The following is a 21254-nucleotide window of genomic DNA, read 5'->3' as shown; positions in this document are numbered from 1 at the left end:
TGCTGGTTCCCAGGAGGGCCAGGGTCACAAACACAAGGAAACCAGAAGTCCCTGGTTCCAACTGCTTGTGGCTCCCGATTGCAGAGTATCAGTAGGTATGCAAAAGACACCTCAAAAGCTCCCGGTGCTGGTCAGTAACCTTATTTCAGTCGGCAAGAGTATAAGTGGAACAATGTTGTCCAGTTTTGGAATGTTTTTATTACATCTCTGTTTCTGACCAAACACAGTTTACAGGTATTCAGAGTCCAATTCTTACAGTTTTTCATGCTAGAAAATCACAGTCAACCCTCATTATTTTCTGCTCAGGCCATATATATTTTAAAATACCTATGATTGCTTAAATATGTAGCCTTCCCATCTGAATGGCAAAAAAACGCCGGTTTATTCAATAGGACAGTGGCCTGAAGTTGCAAATTAATGTTGATTTAGTGGTTACTGATGAATGAGAAGCTGGGCATCTTTCAGGAAATAGCTGATGGGGAAAGGCAAAACAAAGGGTTTTTAAAATTGATTACTTTAATCAGCATGTCCTATTACTTTATTTAAAGCAGAATGTAAATCTGCCTACACTGGATTTGTTGAATCAAACAGGCATCTCTCAATTGTAGACTTTCCAGAGTAAATTACAATTGAACAAAAATTATAATATCTGATTGAGATTGTAACATATAATATTTATCATTTCTACAAATATTTGTTTTGTTGGGAACCAAACTGGTGCCACCATTGCCAAAAGCCAATCCTCCTCATTCATTTTGTGGTCGTATAAATTTTCCTTTCCCTGTTTCTTTAGTGGTATCCCAAATTGTAACTTTTTTTAGCGGTCAACCAATCTTGGGTTGACTTTTCCCGTGCCTGAGGTCCACAGTGCTGATTTAGCAGAACAAAAACTTGAAAGATATTTCCTTTTTTTCTGTGCTGTTTATTATATCCTTCGCTACTGCTCTGAAGTTTAGGTCAACAAGAAACCACCGCTGTGGTCGGGCTGGCTCGTGGGAAGCGGCACCCAAATGGTTCCACTTTGTTGTCCGCTCGGGTCCGAGATGGTTCCCACAGAGCAGGCTGGTAGCTTCTGGCTTGTGCAGTGGATGAAATAGCCCAGCCAAGGATTGATTACCCTCTGGAAAGCCTTTCTACCTGCATCTGTATGCTTCCAGATGTTCTGTGCTGGGTGAGCGGTAGTTTAAGGAGAGCTAGGGTGGGTCCAGAGCTCGTGACCGTTCACATTCAAGCTTTACCAAGCCAGACATCAACAGCATGTCGGCTATAAACAGAATGTGAAATAATATTTTGAGTTCTTTTATAAAGTTAAATAAGTGCTCCGTGTTTGTTTATTCACTTCCTTAAAACCCTGGAATCCAGACCTATAAATACAGGCTGACTTCATGTTTACAATGAGGTTTGCTCTCACTTGAATTGACTGGCACTGCTTGTAAAAAATAGGATGTGGGTAGACCTGCAGGAAAAGGTGAATCTACTCATTATCAACGTGTGAACATTTCCCTGTTGTGAACAAGGGAAAACCAGTGCCAGAGCACCAGCCTCTCTCACTTTTCCTAAAACTGGTGATCCTGTTCACCAGCTGCTACAGAACAACAAGGAGAGAGCCTACAGCCAGGCTTTAGAGATTGAGCTTTGCACAAAGTTATTCACTGTAGGGCAAGCTTAATAGCAGATGGGTGTTTACAGAATCGTTGGGGTTGGAAGGGACCCTCGGATTCCAGAGATCATCGGGTCCAACCCCCTGCCAGAGCAGGTTGCCCAGGTAGGTGTCCAGATGGGCCTTGAATATCTCCAGAGAAGGAGCCTCCACAACCTCCCTTGGACAGCCTGTTCCAGCGCTCCGTCATCCTCACTGTGAAGTTCTTTCGCATGCTGGTGCGGAACTTCCTGGGCTCCATTTTGTGGCCATTGTTGACCTTCGGTAAACAGTCAGCATTTCTTAGAAAGAATCATGGCCTGATATTTATCTTTTTTTTTTTTTTTTTTTTGAATTGGGGATTCTTAATGTCATTTCTGCATTAGAGATTTCTAGCTGGAGTTTTGCCCTAATTCTCAGTAGAAGATGATGTAGGTTTACTAATCCAGGCGAGTTTTCTTAACAAATAAAACGACTTTTCAGATTTAACAAATTATCCCTGAATGTGATCTGCAGCTGAGCTTAACTAGTATAGAAATCCTTTACCTCCTTGTTAAGTAGTATTATGACTTTATTCATACTTGAAAAATAGGTTTACAAGTTTGTGTTTACAAGTTTAAATCAATGATTTGATTTTTCTGAAATGTGGAGAACACTGCAAATTTACTGATTTAAGTTTATGTTTGAATTCGGTGCCATGGCTTTGAGTGGCTTGGAATGGACTAAAACCTAAAAGTTTCAGTAAAAATGTTAAATATGAAAAGCCATGTATATATAAATCAGAAACCTGCTCTAGTAAGTGTATGTATCAGATTTTAAAACCATGACAATGCAGTTTTTATTTAAATTTATTTTTGCTGAATAAAAAGCTTTAATTGTATCCTTTAGTATTAAAGCACGTATTTAATGTAGGTGCTTTTAGGCAAACATTAATTTTGCCTTGACACACATAAAAAAAATGCTTCCCACTCAAAAGAAAGTGGTTCAAGGAATTTTGATTGGGCAATTTAGGTTGAACTTTTGTAAGTGAAGTTGCTTGCTTTGGCATCACTCCAGCCCAAACTCGTGCACATCTTCAATTTTCTGCAGTCTGCGTAGCCTGTGAGACCTCTACTGACATGGGTAAAGTAACGAGCATGCAACATCTTTCCCAGATCGGATGTGCATACCTTCCTGCTAAATGCACTTTAATCGTTTGAATTAATTGTATGTTCGGTGTGCTTGCGAAGAGGAGAGCTGGCGCCTCTCAGAGCTCACCTGATCGTGCCAAAACACCCAGTGGTTGCTGCTCGTGGTAAAAAAATGAGATTCCTGTTCTTGTCTATGCCTGTGCCTGGGGAAAGGGAAATAAAAAAGAGAGAGACAGAGAGAGAGCATTTTGTTGCTTTTAATATGAGCTTCCTTGGATTGGTTTGCCTAACGAGAGCAGCCGTGACGCAGTGTTGTGTTTTATCAGTGCCCACCCCCAGCAGAATTCCTTGCTTAAGAGGAGGCAGATTTCCACCTCCCGCATGCGGCTCCGGACTCGCGCTGATGCTTCTCGGTGTTGTCTTGCGGGCTCCCCTGTGCCAGCGAGAGTTTTACCCGAGGACTGCCCGCGTAAGTTGCAGCGCTCCTTATACCCTCTGGAAGTTTGCATGCTCAGATGTGGCTGTGCCGAGCGATAGGCTATCTATTTTAGACTTCAGCCTCTATTTGCAATCAGGAAGGCAAGCTGCTGGAAGAACCGAGCTCCTGTTTCTCTTGAAACAACTTTTAGATTCTGGGTGAGTTCTAAAGATTTCTGTGCTTGGCTTTCTTGTATATAAATGTGTTTTTGATAGCCACAAGCACTTGTTTTCACTTTTTTTTTTTTTTCTGAATGGATCCTAGAAATCATAAAAACCATTTGCATTTTAGAAGGACTTTGTTCAGTCACTGAAGGATAAAGCTGTACTTTAGTTAGAGAAAAAGATATTTATCAGCAGATGAACAACAAGTACTTGTTGATACTTTACCTAGCTCGCTTTGCTGGTTTGTAGAATTGCTGCTTTAGCATGACTGCTGTCTGTGCTTTTAGTGAAAGTTTTCGGCAGCGCAATTTCACTCTAAGTATTTTATCTGCATTTTTGACCTTTCAGTGTGGGAACAGAGGTTGATAGGGACTGGGAAAACGAAGCATCCCCTGCAAGTTTTGGGAGCTGAAGGTGACAGCCGCTCTCTGCAGTGTTAAACTTGATAGGAGCCGCTGGAAAGCTGCGAACTTCAGAGCTGTTTCCATGTCGAGTCTAGTGCCAAGTATGCACAAACACATCACGGCCGTGTTAAAATAGGAACTGATTGATACAAAAACTGCTTCTGTGTATGCGGTAATTAATTTTTTAAAGTAAGTCGAGGGTGCTTTTTGTGTCCTGGAGTATTAAACTTGCATCATGCTTGGCCTTGTGACAAGCCCTGTGCATGTAATTTAGAGCCATATAGGGATGTTCTTCGTCTTGAACCACTTGAATTGTACCACCTTTCGTATTGCAGATGTAATATTAGTAGCTTCAAGCTGATACTTTGTGAGCCTTATGGCCTGAGCAGGAAATAGAAAAGATAAGAACTATTTCTGCAAACTGTGCCAGGAGCTCTGCTTATGAACCAGGTCTGATTTCTGTGCAGCGCTGTATTTAGTACCAACAAGCTGCAATGCCAGAGCTGTTAAGAATTTAGAAGATCCCTGTGCCTATATGCATAGGTGGGAAGCTATAGACAAATGGGTCTGCTGTAAAGCACAGCGTACAAAAATCTGGGAGGTGTGGAATAACCTCGTGGAAGCTCCGGTGTGGTAAGCATTTGAGACAGACTTTTCAGCCACCGGTAACTGGAAGTGAAGGTCTTGTCGGTGCGAATTAAATGTGTCTGTAATGAAATGTCTGCTGCCTTGAGCACTGCAGGGGAAAGGAGATCATCCTCCCCCATACCTCTTGCCATAATGCGAAGTGGAGTAGTTGTAATAGTTATCTTTAGAAATGCCAAATTAGCTGCTGTCTTTTGATTTTTTGCTCATACTTGGGCAACAACAGCAAAAAAAAAAAAAAACACAACAGCGGTCGAAAATGGAAACTCGCTGAATCCCTGTCCTGTCTGCAGCAGGATGAAGTTTTAAACTCCAGCATGGGGCTCTTCGGAGAGGTGCAGGGGTGCTTGCAGCGGGAGTTATGTGTGTTTTAATGTTTCATGTGAATGCAAGGGATTCTCCCCTGGTTTTCAGCAGAGAGAAGAGTAAAGGGCGCTTATCGGGTCTCTGTTTGCTCCCTCTATGTCACCCCGTTGGATTGCCGGTGGGTAATGCACTTAGATTGCTTCCTCAGACTTTGAACTTAGTCCCGAGCTTTTATTTAATCGTTCGTCCTTGTTGTTAGGTGGCTCTTCAGCAGCAAGCTGGCTACGAATTAAGAGCTGACAGCATTATCTTTCCAATTTCATGTTAATTGTTCACTAAAATCTTGCCTATGCTTAGAAGTGTGCTGTGAATAGTTTCCGGAATAGCTCCGTTGGTGAATACCCATATATAAACATGTCCTAAGATGATCTCCTGGTTCCTGGCGCTTTCCTGCGGACTTGCTTGTCGCTCGGGATGAGCGGAGGTGCTCCTCACCTGCCTGCTGCTCTGCTCTCTCCCTCAGGGAAGGAAGGAGTAGCGCCTTGTGTCGGCACAGCCCTGAGAAGATGTGCGGCTAGGAGCAAACTGAAATCACAGGGGGGTGTCTGGATCGTCTGCCAGGGAGACACAGGGACGTGCTTAGCATTGCCAAAAATCAGGTTTTCCTCACCGAGGTGTGAGTTCTGTAGGTTACCACGTCCACTTCAAGAGCCCAAAGCTTCAACCCACAGCCCAGCAGAGTACACCACGCCAATTATTGATCCTAAGAAAACCGTGTTAGCTCAAAACCTCGCCTTTAATGCCGATATAGCTCCCAGTAGGTGCAGCACTTCCCCCGAGGCCTGGCATCCGGAGGGGGAGCACTGCCGGCCCCGCAGGTGAGGCAGAGGATTTCCTAGCACTTTCATCACGTTTGGCATTCGCAGAGGCGTGTCGATGAAACGCAAGGCGAATACGACAGGCTGCGGACTTCCAGCTCTCGTGCAAAGAGCCGGCGATCTGTCAGTCACCTCTGCATGACAATTTTTCCCCCCCGTTTCTTTTTCGTCCCAGTGGTAACATGAAATACCGCAGGCTCGCGAGTAAGATTAGGTGATGAGGGGCATAGCTCAGCGTGCCCGAGCATGCCAGATGTATTTTGGGCTCCAGAAAGAAGCACGCTACAAGATTTAGTCTGTATTTAGTCACTGGCCTACTTTGCAGGATATTTTGCATTTCTGAAAACTTTTACAGTGGAGCAGATGTGTCCTTTTATTTTTCCCCCCCTGTTTCTTTCTTTAAACGTTTAACATCTCCTGCTTAGGGGGAAAGTAGTAACACCTAGCCACCCGAGTGCTGCCCGCCTGCTAGTTCCCAAACGTGCTGATTCCCTTTCCTCTTTTCACTTTGATTTTGGTCGTGTTCAAGACAAGGTGCTGCTGTGTTCTGCCCCTGGTGAAAACGAGTCGAGTCTTTGGCAGAGGGCCTCTTTGGACCTCCTAGTGCTGAACTGTCACCTTGCATAGCGTGACAGGAGCGGTGGCTCCGTGCCGCAGGCATCCTTCCCTCCTTGTATCCCCTGTCAGGGAGGGACGTCGTGCAGCTGCCTCTCCAAGCCCTGTGCCGAGAGCCCTGCCAGCACACTTCGGGAGACTCTTTGGCCTTCGAGAGGAGTTTTAGGAGCTCCCTCGGCCCCCGTTACCACGCCTGCATGCTTCCAGTCTCCTTTTCTTAGGGGCTGTCTGGAGCTCTTCCCTCGGGGAGGCTGGTTAGGGCAGCCTTGTGGCTTGGCGGCTTCTTTGGGAAGCTGGAGGAGACGGGTCGGACAAACCCTGTCCTGTGAGCTCTGCTATGGTGGGGAATGTCACAACCCCCGTGCCTTCCCTCGTCCAAGAGGTCAGGTCACCGCAGCACATTGGTAGCTTGCTTGGTAGGTGGAGGAGAGGACATCTCTGCTGGGAGAAAGGGTTTGCTTGCGTCCTGCGGGTCTGAAGCGAATGGGGCTCTTGTAACCACAGTGTGTGTGGATTTCAGGCAGGTTTGCTCATTTTCTGGAGAGGAAACGGAGGCACAGAGGGTAACCTGGCCAAGTTGCTGTGCAAATCCAAGGGTAAGAAATTTGGTCTTGAATCTCCATCACCAAGGAAGGAGCCTGGTCCAGCACTTTATCTCCTAGTAAAAACGCGACATACATAAATAGAGTTTTTTTAATGAATGAATTTAACGGAGTAAGGCAAAATGTTTCTCTTTCCCCAGGCTTGCACACTCACGCTCTTTGTGGAGAACTTGAAAGCGATGGTCCCCAACCCAGGCAGCAGTGAGTCAGTTCTTGCACTGCTGGGCTATTGAAATCCTTCCCAATCACCTGAAAACACAGGGCCAAAGTCTGAAACTCTCAAGCCACTGCTTCATCAACACTTTATCTTGAGTAATCACATTTTTTGTTGTGGTTACATCTGAAGCAACCTACATAACAAGGCTCTCACCGTGCACTGAGCTAGGCTGGTTGGGAAAGGCTCATAGGGTATGGGGCAGGCGTTGGCATCCGAGTTCTGGCTTCCTTCACAGGCAGACAAGCACTAACTAGAATTACTTCTTCCAAATAGTGTTAGCCTTTCTCTGTCTCTCCCCAGTCCTTTCCCACTCACAGGGCTGAGCACTCATGAATTATACAGGGGCAACAAGTCTTCAAACATGAAAAATGCATTGGGGCTTCGTTTTCTCATGTTATCTCATAGTATAAAAATCCTTACACAAATGTTTTCAGCAGTTAAGACCTTCCAAGATGTTATTTTAGAGTGCAAGTTGTTCAGGGGTTGATGTCTGCTCCATATCTGGAAATGACTGGAGCAACAATCGCTCAGCCTCTTTGGAGTCTGGAGAAAGGAGAGAAATCTTTTATCCTCGACATGTATGTTTGGAGAAAATGTCAATCCTTGACGTGAGCTTTCAGGTTATCCAGGGAACAATTACTTAATATCAATGCATGTTTCCCTCTTGGTCGTTCTCTGGATCCAGGAATATGCAAATTCTCTTAATTTTCTTCATTTCATCATTATGTCCAAGGTGTTGGACTTCCTTTTCAGAGACCCTTCCTCCTTCCTACCACAGACCTACACTGCACTGGGGTCATCAAAAGAAATTCAGCCTGGTTTGAGCTGTGGGTAATGGGTTTATGTTGAATGAGGCTGAGGAGAGAGAACAGGTGTTGGGCTCGGTGTTTTTCATCTGACGGCCCCCAGGTGTCCTGAAATGTTTCTTATGATGCTGGGAATTTGCTGCTGGATGTTTCTTTGCCCCCTCACCACCTCCAAAATGGCACTTTTCTGGAGCCATGCGGAGCGGGTGGGAAGGCAGAAGGTGGCATGAGGTAGCTTCGTGGTGGCTGCTAGGGGAAGAGCAGCAGCCCATGGAAGAGGCAGATGCATTTGTGTTGGCGGGGGGTGTTTGGGGCAGCTCTTCCAGCCTCTAGCAGCCTTGGTCGCTCCATTTAGCAGGATCCAGCTCGGGTTCAGTGATGCTTTGTGTCCATGACAGCCTACATAAAGATAAAGAGCTTGGGGGGGACAACTATGTGAAGGATTCACACTGTCTGGCTGAGCCGAGTCTAGGAAATAGTGGTTTTTTCCTGACACACTCTTGAAAATGGTATATCTGGTTTCTAACTGCCTCTGTTTCATAACAGTAAAAGATAGGTGATAGCATCATGTAAAAGGGATTTTTTTTTTTTTAAATTTGGTTTATATAAATATACTTAATGGCTCTTGTCGACCTAGAGATAGAGATATGCACTTTTGTTTGGTGAAGCTTTTATATTTTAAAGCCCTTTTCTCTCTGTGCGTTTTTGGTTTAAAGGTCTCTCTCATCTTTCAGATTAAACTAATTAAAGACTAATTAAGACATAGCTGCAAAGGACATTGTAAAAATGAAACCATCAAAAAATATTAAAAGATATGTATAAAAATGGTGTGAGTATAATGTGCCTGTTAGTAGTAATTGGTAACTATCTATCGGAAAGAGCTGAAAGCTTGAACTCTAAGACCCCTTACCATTCTACGATTTAACATTTTATTCACTTTTTTTTCTAGACTTATATAGATCTATAGGCATACATGGGTATATTGTGATCATTGTGCTGTTTCAGTGACTGAGAAGCTGTAAGAGAATTGTATTCTTGCTGCCTGGGATGTGATAACAGCAATATATGAATATTAATGCTCTTCAGAGTGGCGTTCTGTAGACAGACATCTAGATAAAATCGTTTTTCAAAGGGGTGCATCGCTGGCTGCAGCTGGCAAAACACGACAGCAATGTACATGGGCTGGGAGTCGGGCTGCATGGTGCAGTCTGTACGTCCTACATGTTCTATGCTCGCTTGGTGCAAAGAGCCAAAATGAATCCTCCTCTTAGAAAGAGGGCTTATCGCACTGCCTGGTGAATGCGACGCGAACAAAACCCCAACCTGTCTAAATCCTTTCAAAGCGACCAAAACATTTTCTCGGGCAGTGATACTGCAAGAAATGATTTGCTTTGGAGGTGACCTAATTTTAACCTTTCGGAATTGCTTTATGATTTAGAACAGTCATGTGCCGAAGCAGGGTCCCGTTAGTGGGTTTAAATATCTGTTTACTACTGAAAACACGCACTGAGACGGGCTCTGCCGAGAACTCCCTCTTTTTTTTTTTTTTTAATTCTCTTTTATTTCTTTCTTTTGCAGGACAGGTCATCGCTGCTGTACCAGTTTGGGAGCAAAATATGGAATGTGCTTCACTGCTGACCGAGAGCAGGCAAATGAACAGTATTTATAGTAGTGTGAAAATCGGCAGTTAGCAGTTTCTTCACATTCTAACACCACCCAGCACTTTCCAGAGAGAACTCATTGTTTACAAGAAATCTGCTTTCCAAATCCATTACGGTGCCCTCCAGCCTTGATTATTAACTATTTGCAAAGGGGAAACTGATCTACGCTGTGGGGAAAGATGGCAATGGATGAGCACCTGTGGATGGTCATTGTGGGTTTTATCATTGCTTTTATTTTAGCATTTTCGGTTGGTGCAAATGATGTTGCCAATTCTTTCGGGACTGCCGTGGGCTCTGGTGTAGTGACTTTGCGCCAGGCTTGCATTTTGGCTTCAGTTTTTGAAACCACTGGCTCAGTATTGCTGGGAGCAAAAGTAGGAGAAACGATCCGGAAAGGTATAATCGATGTTAACCTGTACAACGGCACCGAGCGTCTGCTGATGGCAGGAGAAGTTAGTGCTATGGTTGGTAAGTAATGCTTTCCCGTTCCAAGTAACATTCACTGTGTGTTTGTCATCCTGCTCACTGTGAATATTTTAATTAAGTTTAAATCTTCCCATCTTTTGGATGTGCCTGTCTGTTTTTGTGCAAATATAGGGGCCTGTATTCCCCTTTTAGGCTCCTGTTTTTTTTAAAGTACTTCTAATTAGTTATATTTTTCAGCTGTTCAGCCATTTAACTAATAGAAAAAATGTTTAATGTAATGGATCATATATATGTATATTCGTAGGGTACTGAAAAAAATAATTTTGGAGATTTTTATTGTAAATGGAAAATATGTGAGCATACCCTTTTTACGACAGTACAGAAGATCCTGCAGAAATAGCAGTTTGCAATGAGTAAGTACTAAAAGGAATTATCTAAATAGTTTAAAAAAATTACAGAAATCAAATGTATTTGCTTAAACTTGTTGTCTAACTGAGTGATTGCAATTAATCATACGCTTAATCCTGGCCCCTGACAAAACTTAAAGGAGCAGTACGGGCAGACGGTCACACATTTAAGGTATTTTTGCTTTCTCTGACTCAAACCAGCAGCAGTTCTGTGTACCTCGGGGTCCACTCTGTGCACCTTTGTTTGCAGTTAAATTAATCTCCGTTTAGAACAAATGGCATATTCTGAGGTAAGTAACATTAAGCCTTGGTATTTCTCCTTTGTTTATGTGCAAGGGGCTTTGTGAGCTTTTGGAGAGCTCCCATAAGGATCAGTAGCAGACCTGCTTTTAAAGGGCAGGATGCAGCGAGCAGCAAACACTCTCCCCAGAGTCCTCAGGCAGAGCCTGCAGACAAAATAGGTGGATCCATGCAGAGACCTGCTGAACTGAACGTGGTTACTTTCCCATTTCTTCATTTATTTATTTTCTCTGTAACGGATCAAGATGGGCTTTAAGGACCGGTTTCTGGGCTAGTCTGAGGTGGTTTTGTCTGCGTGAGAGGGGAGAGGCTCCCCTTTGGCCTTCGCTGCTCCCGAGCCTCCTCAAGGCTGCCTGCGTTCTCCAGCCGAGAGCGGAGGTTGCTGCCGGCGCTGTGGCTGCTCCCCGAAGGCTCCTCATGCAGGGCAGGCGGCTCCAAGCAGCATCAGCACCCCTGGGCTCCCCATGGGCTCCCCTTCCTTGACGTCTCACAGCGCCAGCTGCAGGCTGCTGGTCTTTCCCTTGAGCTGTGGGACGGGTGGTTAGTCTCTGTGCTTCCTGAGATAGCTCCATCACTTCCGACTGGTGCATGCCTGCGGAAACGTAAGTGCCCTGCCTCTTCTGACCATCATTGCCTTTATAGCACCTGCGAACCCCTGCGGAGGAAGGGTCCTTTCCCTTTCCTGTATCTCCTCACGGCGTCCTGAACCCATCAGGGCAAAGTTTTATGTCCCTCATCCCCCCTGTGGAGGCAGCTGGTCAGAAGCTCAAAGAAAACAACTTATTTGCATGTGTATTTACATAAGGCTGTGTGAACTTCATGACCAGTTGCATTCCCTTCCTCCTGTAAGGGCATTAGGAATAAATTCCACATTTTAAATCTCTGAATTAAGCACAAGTTACAAACTGCAGGTTCCGTTTTTTTCCCCTCAAATCCACTGCCAGCTTTTCTCTGGATGTTTTTGTTGTGTTTTCTCTGAGCCTTCCTGTATGTTTTCTTTTCCTTGTTCTCTTTTTCCTCTGCATTTCTCCTCCCCTTTTCTCTCATGCATCGTGATCATGTTTCCATGAGTTAGCTTCTGAATTTTGATGAGGCTTAAATGAGTCTGGAAGAGTCCGCCAGCCGCAGTGTCCTCTTTCCAGATGTTGCTGGAAGATCTTCTGATGCTTGCAGCAAACAGCAGGTAGTGATTTTCAGGGCAAACACCTCCTGTAAGAGAGAAGGAAGCAGGGAGTGATGGGATGGTCCGGGGGTGACATAACCTGTGCCCACATTTTGCAGCGTAACATTTTGTAATGAAACCTACCGAAACGTTTGTTGGGTGCTGGGAGGTTGGGGACTCTTGCTCTTAAGGTGCTGCTGTGCTGGAGTATTTGTGTCGTGGGCCAGGACAAACTCTAGCGAGCCTTCTGGCTTCTGGGCTGGCTTTGCAAAGCTCGTGAGCATGCATTTTACACTGCGGAAGAGTTGAGACCTGGTGTTGATAGTTCAGGTGTCTGGCTTTGGGCGTTTCCAGCCCCAGAGGAAAGTTCTCCTCTGGCTTAATTTCTTTTTTTTTTTTTTCTCACTTAAACTTCTTTAGACCACACCTTGTCCTCCTCAGACCATCTGTGAGCCCTCCACCACTTTTCCTTCTGTTTGTGTTCTAGATGAAGCTGATTAAGTAAGAAATAGCTCCATACTCCCTCTTTTCCCTCCAAAAAAAAAAAAAGCCACCCCTCTCCACACATTTGCACTTTTTGCCTTGGATGCATTTTCCTTATTTTTTTTAAAGGATTTTTTTGTAATTACCTATTTGTGGCTGACATCTGTTTGTTCGCTTGGCTCTTTACAGATGCTACCATGTGTTTTCCCTTTCACCTCACTTCCACTTGCTGGTCTCTTAAGTTCATGTCAGAGGTTTCAAAGTGTACTTATTTTTATTTTAGCGTAGGGGAAGAGAGGCCAAAAAATTAAAGAGCAGGTGCTCCTTGTTTGATCTAGAGTTTCCGATAGTGATAGGAGTACCAGTTGTTTTGGGACAATGCCCCAGGAGAGGGCAGTTTTACAAACTGGTTGACTTCCAAACCTAGCTGCATATGATGCCAGCAAGTTGGTCTGGCGAGGCTGAGCGGTTTGGTATTTGTAAGGGGGAAAGCTGACCTTACAACAGCTTGTCTGAAGTGACAAAGCAGCCTCTGAATCTTTTTTATAGGTATACCTAGCATTCTTCTCTTCATTTCTCTGTATCTTCCCATCTGTCTTCACCAGCCTCTCTTGCCAGTGCTGCTCCCTTGCCATGCCTCCCCTCTGGCATTGCTCGTAGTTCCTTGCACAAGGGACATTGTGCAGCTTCAGGAGGCATCAGGAACTGGCTCCTTGCTCTCTCTCTTCTCGATGCCTGTCTTGTGGAGCTGCAAAACCTCATTGCAGCTCTTTTTTGGTGCTTTTGTACCGTGGTATGTAACCAGGCTCCGTTTCAAGAGCTTCAAGCCATCCGCTCCTGGTAGAGCTGAGGATGAAGGCTGGGATTTGAGTGACAGTGTGTGTTCAGCAGCCTGGCTTTGTCACCCGTGTCTGCTGCAGGTCTGTTGGGACTGGTGACACGAGCCAGAAATTACAGGATCTTTCACTGCAGTTTGATTGCTGCTGTTAGAGCTTCTGAGCACACGAAGATTTCCTCTCAAGACCATGAAGTCTCAAGATCAAGAAGAGATACTAAGAATTCTCTAATATTGGGCAAGATCAACAGAAAACCTGAGTCACCGCCAAAATGATTTTGGTCTCCTCACATGAGCGGAGCAGGGAATCTGGGTCCTTCTAGGACGTTTAATGCTTCAGTGTGAAACTGGGTTGACGTGGAGCTGGGTGTCCAACAGCCGTCTGTCTGATCCAGCTACTGAAAATACAAGGTCTGCTCTGTGGTGCTAGGGTTCTTTTTTTTCAACAGCCCGAGTTGTCCAGTGCTGCAAATGAAGGTGGTGAGAGCATCCTCTCACCCTCCTCAGTCTGTTTTCCCTGCAGAGGACTCTGGACAGTGGCCACGCACCACTGAGAAGAGGCCCAAATATTCCCTGAGCCAGGATTTGAGCCCTTTCCTTGTAGCGTCTGAATTCAGGAGCATGGGTAGTGCATCGGTGAAACTGTGACACTTCTGACACTGATCTCTTGGAGGCTTCCAGGTTCATCTCTCAAGAATCAGGTTTTCTAAGCTTAATGAGCTTTCTAAGCTTGAAACCGGGAGCTGTTTGCGTATTCAGTCCGATGGGCTAAATAGTGAAAAATAGTGAAAGCCTTCAAAAAAGAGCAGACCTCTTGTGCAGCGTTAAGTGCTTTAGTAATAAAAAAATTGCAAAGAAGATGGAGTGTTTAAAGCTGCTATTAGACCGTCACAGTGTCTGCTTTTAGAGACAGAGCAGGAACAAAACTCTCTTTGGGAGATCTCTATTGTGCATGTGGAGCGTAGGCAGCACTCGTAAAAGAACGTGGGTACGTGGCTAAGAATTTTCTGCGTGACACTACTGTTACTATTGTTGTTTACAGCTTGTGTTTTTTCCCCCCCTCCTTCACTTTCTAGGTTCTGCTGTTTGGCAGCTGATTGCATCTTTCTTGAAACTCCCGATATCGGGGACCCATTGCATCGTAGGTGCTACAATTGGCTTTTCCCTTGTCGCAATTGGCACACAGGGAGTCCAGTGGATGCAACTTGTCAAGATTGGTAATTGCCATTTCCTTTAATGTGGCAGGGTATGTCAAACAGCGTGTACTGACTGCAGAAGCTTTCTCAGAAATGTGCCCTGTGCTGGTAGCACTCCCTTCTTAAATTATTTTTTACCTAAGGGCTGCAGCACTTGCATTTTACCCATGAAAGGGGTAAAACACAAGTTGTGCTTCCCCAGCAGTAAGCTGAAGAGGAGACATCGTGCCTCCCAGACATGCTTCAAGGTGACACTCCTCTTGCAGTTCTTTTTGTGGCAGCTCATACCACCCCGTTCTCGCTCTGAGCAACGCTAGCCATCATGTGAATGCCCACCGTCATGTTTTTCTCCACCCACCAGCTCCAGGGAGGCGAAAGCTGGGCGCGCGGCACATACTTAAATCACAGCCTCCCACTGCCACGGTCAGCATTGCCAAGCGTGGATGTGAAGGAGGTTTCTGTATTGTTTTGTAAGCCTTGTAACCCAAGACGCAGCCTAAACCCTGCATTAAAAGCACTTGAGGTTGAAGGCATGGAAATAGAGTTGAGCTTTAGAGAAGCTAGAGTAAGGCGTTTTTTCTTTTAATTCTGTCAAAAGTAAAATAAAGTTTGTAGCAAGCCTGAGATGACAGCAGAATCAATCTGTTAACTGTGTCACAAACAATAAATCACTCTGGGTAGGATTTCCAGAGCGCTGCCCTAATCCTGTTTTATTGAAATCAGTGGGAGTTTTGCCACCCACTTCAGTTAAATCAGTCCTGAACACTTGCAAATCTTGCCCGCAAAAAAAATTATGCACATTGTTCACTGCAGTGGATGCTTCTGTGGCATTTTGGAAATCAAGACTTTTACCCTGTGAGCAGCATGGCGTCCTACTAGGTGCAGTTATTCCCACTTGCTTGCACCACTCACAGTCATGGTGATTAGGAAATGACAGGGGTTCTCTTGGTCTACTCTGCATCAGCCAGGAAGAAATTTTCCTGATTAATTTGATAAATAAACTTGCAAAATTATCTGGAAATGTTTTGGCTGACGTTTCTAATAGTGCCAAGCATTACTTTAGCTTTCACGAGTGTTGGTGGTAATTTAGCTGCACCAGTTATAAGTAAATATCTGGAATATTCTTTCCAGATGTACAGTACAGGAACCATTCTGAATGCATTGCTCACTGACCACTAGCTGCTTAACTATTATGCAAGTATGTTATATATTTCATGTTCTTTTCTTTCTTTTTTTCAACACAGTTGCCTCTTGGTTTATTTCCCCACTGTTGTCTGGCTTGATGTCTGGAGTACTCTTTGTGCTGATTAGATTCTTCATTTTAAAGAAGGTAAATGAATTTCACCGTTATAATGAACGCTTCTTACGAAGACTGTGTTCTAGCCTGTCATTTGAGTGCTGGCATTTCCACTGGGTTGAAAGTCTGTGGCTTGCTTTTTGGATAGGAGACCTGTCATTTTTTGTCTAGCTGTTGGAACTGTATTTGCTCTTAGCGATTCTAAAAGCTCAGAGTAAGTAACAAAACACATATTTGAGGTTTAGAAAGTGCTATGCAAGTGCATCAGAAGCTAATTGATATTGTATATTATGTTTCATTGAAAGATGATACATTGAGATGCTGGTTTATTAGTACAAAGTTCTCGGCCTTGACTTAGCCTCATGATAGCAATTCCAACTGTTATTTAAAAAGAATAGTCCTCACTGGGGGATACTCTCATTAATATTTCACAGAAATTCTAAGCTTTGGTTTTCTAGTGCATCAGATGTTAGAAGACGGGCATCTGTGTATTCCTAGATTCTCAAGAAATTTGAATCCACGTGTTTTAGTGACCTCAGTCAGAAGTGGCAACTTTGAGGTAGCATCAATCTGTCTGTCTCCAGTGTAGATGACGATTTGCTTGCCACCCTGCAAGGGCTGGAAACCAGAGTACTTTTATTTGCTCTTTCTATTTCTCTCGCACCATTCAGCATGCTAAAATGGGGGGTACAACACATGACAAGGATCTAAAATAAGGGACACTATGTTAGTGGTTATACAGGGAACTTAAATAGATGAGGAATTAATTCTTTTGCTATAAATAACACCACCTGTAACCCCAGCTTCATCGTTCTTTAGTTCTGATGTAAATAAATGTCAGTGATAAAAGCAGATGATAAGTCTGAATGGACACAGCTTTGAATTTAAAATGACTCAAGCTGCACGAAGGACGAGATATTCTAGGGAAAAAAGTTCCTCTATTACGTTCAAAACCTAACAGCTTAGGAAATTAATCATCAAAATCACACGAATGTGCCCTTGTACGCATGCCCCTGCGGAGAGTGGCGCGAGGCCACTGCACCCTGCTCTCCACCGCCTTTTGTTGCTCGTGGCAGCAAGAAACAAAACCTGACTAACCAGCCCTTGGTTTCGCCAGGCTCTTCCCAGCCACACGGAGCCTGTCAAGGGGCCAAAGCTCTCTCTTCACAAAGGCTTTTTCCACGCTTTGCACAGTGCATTTCCGCTGCGCCGTCAGCTTGTGAGCAGCAGAGGCACGAGGCCATGGTGGCCGCCTGCCTCCTGTGCCCACCTCTGAGCTCTGCGCCGGACAGCGAGGCACAGCCATGGGCTAGGTTCAGGTAAAATGCTCTATGTGGCAACCAGAACAGCCCCCTATGAAGGAAAACACTCACAGAAAGAAGCTTGCCCCCCCCAGGTGTGAGAATTAAAGCCAGCAGGTCTGCAGCAGACCTGAAGCTATAACCCATGGTGCCCATGACCAGTGTTGAGCTTCCCCAGACTGCTGGCACTGGCCAAGACCAGCGTTGTGGGTTCAGGTGTAACCACACGGGTCAACATCCTTCCCTCAGCATCGTTCTGGAGGTTCCACCTGCCTGGCACTGGCTTGGGAGCACGTGTTTTCCTCACATTGGCTCATGCTGACGTTAATCTGGTGGAAAACCCAGCTAATGCTTCCCTTTTTTTCCTGGTTTCTCTGCAGGAAGACCCCGTGCCCAATGGTCTCCGCGCACTTCCAGTGTTCTATGCTGCTACCATCGCTATTAATGTGTTTTCCATCATGTACACGGGGGCACCAGGTGAGTGAGCTGTCTGCCGTGGGAGGCCTAGCAGGGAGGCTTCCTGCAGCCACGGTGTCGTGTTAGTTTTGTGTAAAGATGCTCCACCGGCGTGCTGTCACAGAGCCGTGAGTGCTGCACAGCTCTTTTCTTTGTTAGGAGTTAATGAGGGCAAGAGTAAGCCATTTATTTGCATGTGCTTCCATTCATACATGAGTTTTTGTTACTCCCTCTTGATCACTCTATTTAGGGGGGCAAGGCACAGCTAGGAAAAAATTCCACTTTAGAGGAAAGGGAAATATTGACCTCCCAGTTTGGCTTCATATATCTGAATTTAAATAGTTGTATTTGAGCTCTCAGTGGTATTGCAGATACATACAGAAAGGAGGGAATGTTCAGAGTGGTCAGGGAGGCTGTATGCACTACATCTAATGCTGTAACTCCACTGAAATCAACAGAGTCACTGTTCTGGCAAATCTGGCACAGCTCCTATTAATTAAATTTACTTCTTTATTTCCCTTCAATGATGAGAAGCGCCAAGCCTGTTTCTGCATTTAATGCATCTTCTCTCTTGGGTGCTGTGTTTTTTCATTGCGACTCAGTAGAAGGAAATGATGCATCATTTTTGTGACTCTAACTTTATTTGTATTTATATTTTTGTACATTTGTATATTTTTATGTGCATTTATATTTATATACTTATATTTCCATTTATATATTTATATTTGTGTGTTTTACTTTATTTAAGCAACATGTATTTAAACACACTTGCAGTAAGAGAGTTCAGAAAAATAAAAGATGTTCAATGCTCTCAACTACTTTATTGAAGGGTCTGGTCATTGAGTGTTATCTTTAGATGAGATTATTGCCCAGAGCCATGAATGATCATGCAAGTGAAGGGAGACTCCTGAATATATCCCCTGAATTAAAAAAAGAGGTTTAGAAAGGGACCTTTTTTGAATAGAAATCCATTTTCTCTAAAACCTGACAAACTAAATAAATGCATTCTGTAGACTCTGCTTGATAGCACAACATCACTGAAATGAATGAAAAGCTTGCAAAGTTCCCTCTTTAAAGGAAGCATAACTCAGCTCTGATTTTTTCTTAACTCAAAATCCTCATTGGTTAAGTATCCAAGATGTTTCACAGTAAATCAGCTGTATAACCAACATTTCCTGACTAATTGTACTGCAGAAGTAGGTCAGGCAGTCTGCAGTGACTCATTAAGCAAAATAAAAGAAATAAGAATCTTAATGTCCCTTTTGTTTCAGCTTAGCAGTCTCTAAAGAGCGTGAATGAGAAGGTGGGACTCTGTTTTTGATACACAGGAAATATATGTTTACAATATATGTTTACTCTCCAAGGCTTCTGTCCAGGCAACGTTTACTAACAAATATGAATCAACCACATGGATTTCAAGATAGGCACACACAGGCAGGTCTGAAAAGTCAGAGTCCAAACTCTTTCTTCATCTAGGGACTGATCACACTATTTAATTGAACAAAAGCAAGGAAATGTGCTGGGGGAACAGAAGCCAGGCAATGCTTAGAGGAGCACAAGTTGTTTGCGTGGTTGCGCATAGCAGGGCTGAAACCTCAGCTCTGAAGTGCTACATTAAGCTATTATCATAAGCAGATAATGGCTCAGATTAAGCTAAGCAGCAGGATTTACTGACCAGAGCAAAGGTCGGGAAAATACTTACCCTAATGGGCAACGCAGTTTAACATGTATTAGTATATACAGTCCCGACAAACTTGTTTCAGCAGCCCTGGTGTGGATGTTTTGGAAATGAGGTTACAGTGGGGTCACAGAGACCTGGAGGCCTGGGCCTTTTGAATACTTGCTGTTTCTAACATATATGTTAAAAATGAGCAGCTCATTCATGTTGAGTTTGAATAGATGGTGAACACGGGCTTCTGTGTGACTGCTCTTCCATTGCTTGAGATAACTAAGTCATGCTAATTCAGTTTGTTTGGGTTTTATTTGTGTCTTCACAGTACTAGGACTGATACTGCCAATGTGGGCCATTGCTCTGATATCAATCGGTGTATCCTTAGTATTTGCTGTCTTAGTTTGGATTTTTGTGTGTCCCTGGATGAAGAGAAAAATAGAAAGTAAGTAGCTGCGTGATGAAACACGGGTGATGTCGAATGGTGGAAAATTTCATTTCGGAACTGAAGTGCCCTTGAGAGGTCATCTAGTCCAGTCCCCACCCACAGGCAGGGTGTGCTGAAGCTGTTCCTCGTGTTTGTGTAACCTGCATCTAAAAACCTGCAGTGGAAGAAATTCAAAACCTCTTTAGGCAATCCATTGCAGTGCTTACATCTTCCACAGTCTTGCAGAAACAGGAAAATAAATCCTGGAATATAATCCGTTTTATATTTTGTTAAGGAAATGTTGAACAGAGAAACCTGGCAGAACGATTATCTTTAAGTGACTTCTTTAACTTTACAGTAAGCTGAACTGATCGCAGCTTTTAGCCTAGCAGTGTTTTGCTTGTTTGCTTTGCTATTTTCAGCAAACACGGCATTAAAAACGCAGAGAAAAGTTTCAGATTTAATTAATAAATGAGTAGCTTGGTGTTTTACTTCAGGTACCTATGTCGGTGAAGTTATAGGATGCTCTAGCATTTTCTCAAGTGAATTTAGTGAAGTTAAGTGTTAGAAATAAATAAAAAATGTGTATGAAACAAAGCCAAGCTATTGTATCCACATGGATCTATGCCATTGATGCAAACACTGGAAACATAAGCAGCGAGACAGAGAGGTTGGGTTTAAAATTACAGTCCTGTTGTTTCCTTAGGCCGGTTAAAGAAAGATGCTGCACTGTCAAGGATATCAGATGAAAGTCTTGATAAAATTCAAGATGAAGAAACACCAGTCTTCAAAGAGCTTCCTGGTGCCAAAACATCTGATGAGAGCTCAATTCCTCTTACTGGCTCAGCAACAGAAGCTGCCGGGGCATCAGATACTATTGCGAATGGAAACCATCCACGTGTACCATATGGTAAGAAACTAAGACAACGCAGAGGGTTTATCTTCCCCTTGTTTTGATAGGGTTTCTTGCAGCAAGTAGGTCTCTGTAGTAAACAGAGTAGTGAGTAAACAGTAAGTAGTGAGTTAGTGTTTGGAATTTCCATCTCTAATCCCTCTTCACCACTTGTTGAGAAATATTCTTGTTTACAAGTGACATTTTCTAGAAAGGACTTGTAAACAATTACATTTTTTTCGTCTGAATGTGCATTTTATAAACAGCTGAAAGCAGAAATTACTTTCCTTTCTGCTTTACTTGATATTCTTAATGGTACTTCTGTCCTTTTAAGCAATGGAAAAGTATAGAGAACACAAACAGCTGATGTATGAAGGTTAAATTCAGCCACAAAGATTACCAGAGTGTTCCCACAGGAGATGAAAAGATTTGGGTTTTAGTTGACAAATGTATGACCATTTGGAGCATGTCCACTAGAAAAATCTCACGCATCGTTTTCTGAAAATATATTCACGAGAAGTATGCTAGCGTGCATAAAGTTCTTTCTGTTCTGTGTGGTGGGATCACCCCCCCTGCCACCCACTTGCAGTCCGTTGACTCTGGTAGCATTTACTGACACAACCCCATCATTTGGTTAGTAAATATTTGATTCTCACAAAATCAAATAAGTCATGATGGGAAGCTCTTTGAGTGCACGCTTCCACTTCAAAACCAGCTAAAACGGTTGTGAACAGTTGCACAATGTTGCACTGTGGAAACGTGGGGAGTCAGGAGGTAAAGAGAGTTTCTTCAGAAATACCAGTTTAGCTGTGGTACAGATTCTACAGCATTCAGTGATGTTAAATGTATACAGTGGGA

General features: G+C 43.9%; 1 protein-coding gene across 9 annotated transcripts in view; it reads left to right on the top strand.

Annotated features, from left to right (window-relative positions):
- Positions 1–21254, top strand: part of SLC20A2 (solute carrier family 20 member 2) — a 55989-nt gene that overhangs the window by 15257 nt on the left and 19478 nt on the right. For 6 of the 9 annotated variants that reach the window (XM_066996278.1, XM_066996277.1, XM_066996273.1 and 3 more), the window contains 6 exons: positions 9463–10013; positions 14235–14375; positions 15599–15684; positions 17333–17429; positions 19406–19522; positions 20211–20414. In XM_066996278.1, the coding sequence (XP_066852379.1) occupies positions 9725–10013; positions 14235–14375; positions 15599–15684; positions 17333–17429; positions 19406–19522; positions 20211–20414 (934 nt within the window). In that variant the 5' untranslated portion in view covers positions 9463–9724. The other 3 variants (XM_048049726.2, XM_013179861.3, XM_066996276.1) reach the window with 3 other exon arrangements.

This window comes from Anser cygnoides, chromosome 4 (assembly GCF_040182565.1).
Source record: "Anser cygnoides isolate HZ-2024a breed goose chromosome 4, Taihu_goose_T2T_genome, whole genome shotgun sequence".
Classification (NCBI taxonomy): Eukaryota; Metazoa; Chordata; class Aves; order Anseriformes; family Anatidae; genus Anser; species Anser cygnoides.
This window is presented reverse-complemented; position numbering and strand designations above follow the sequence as displayed.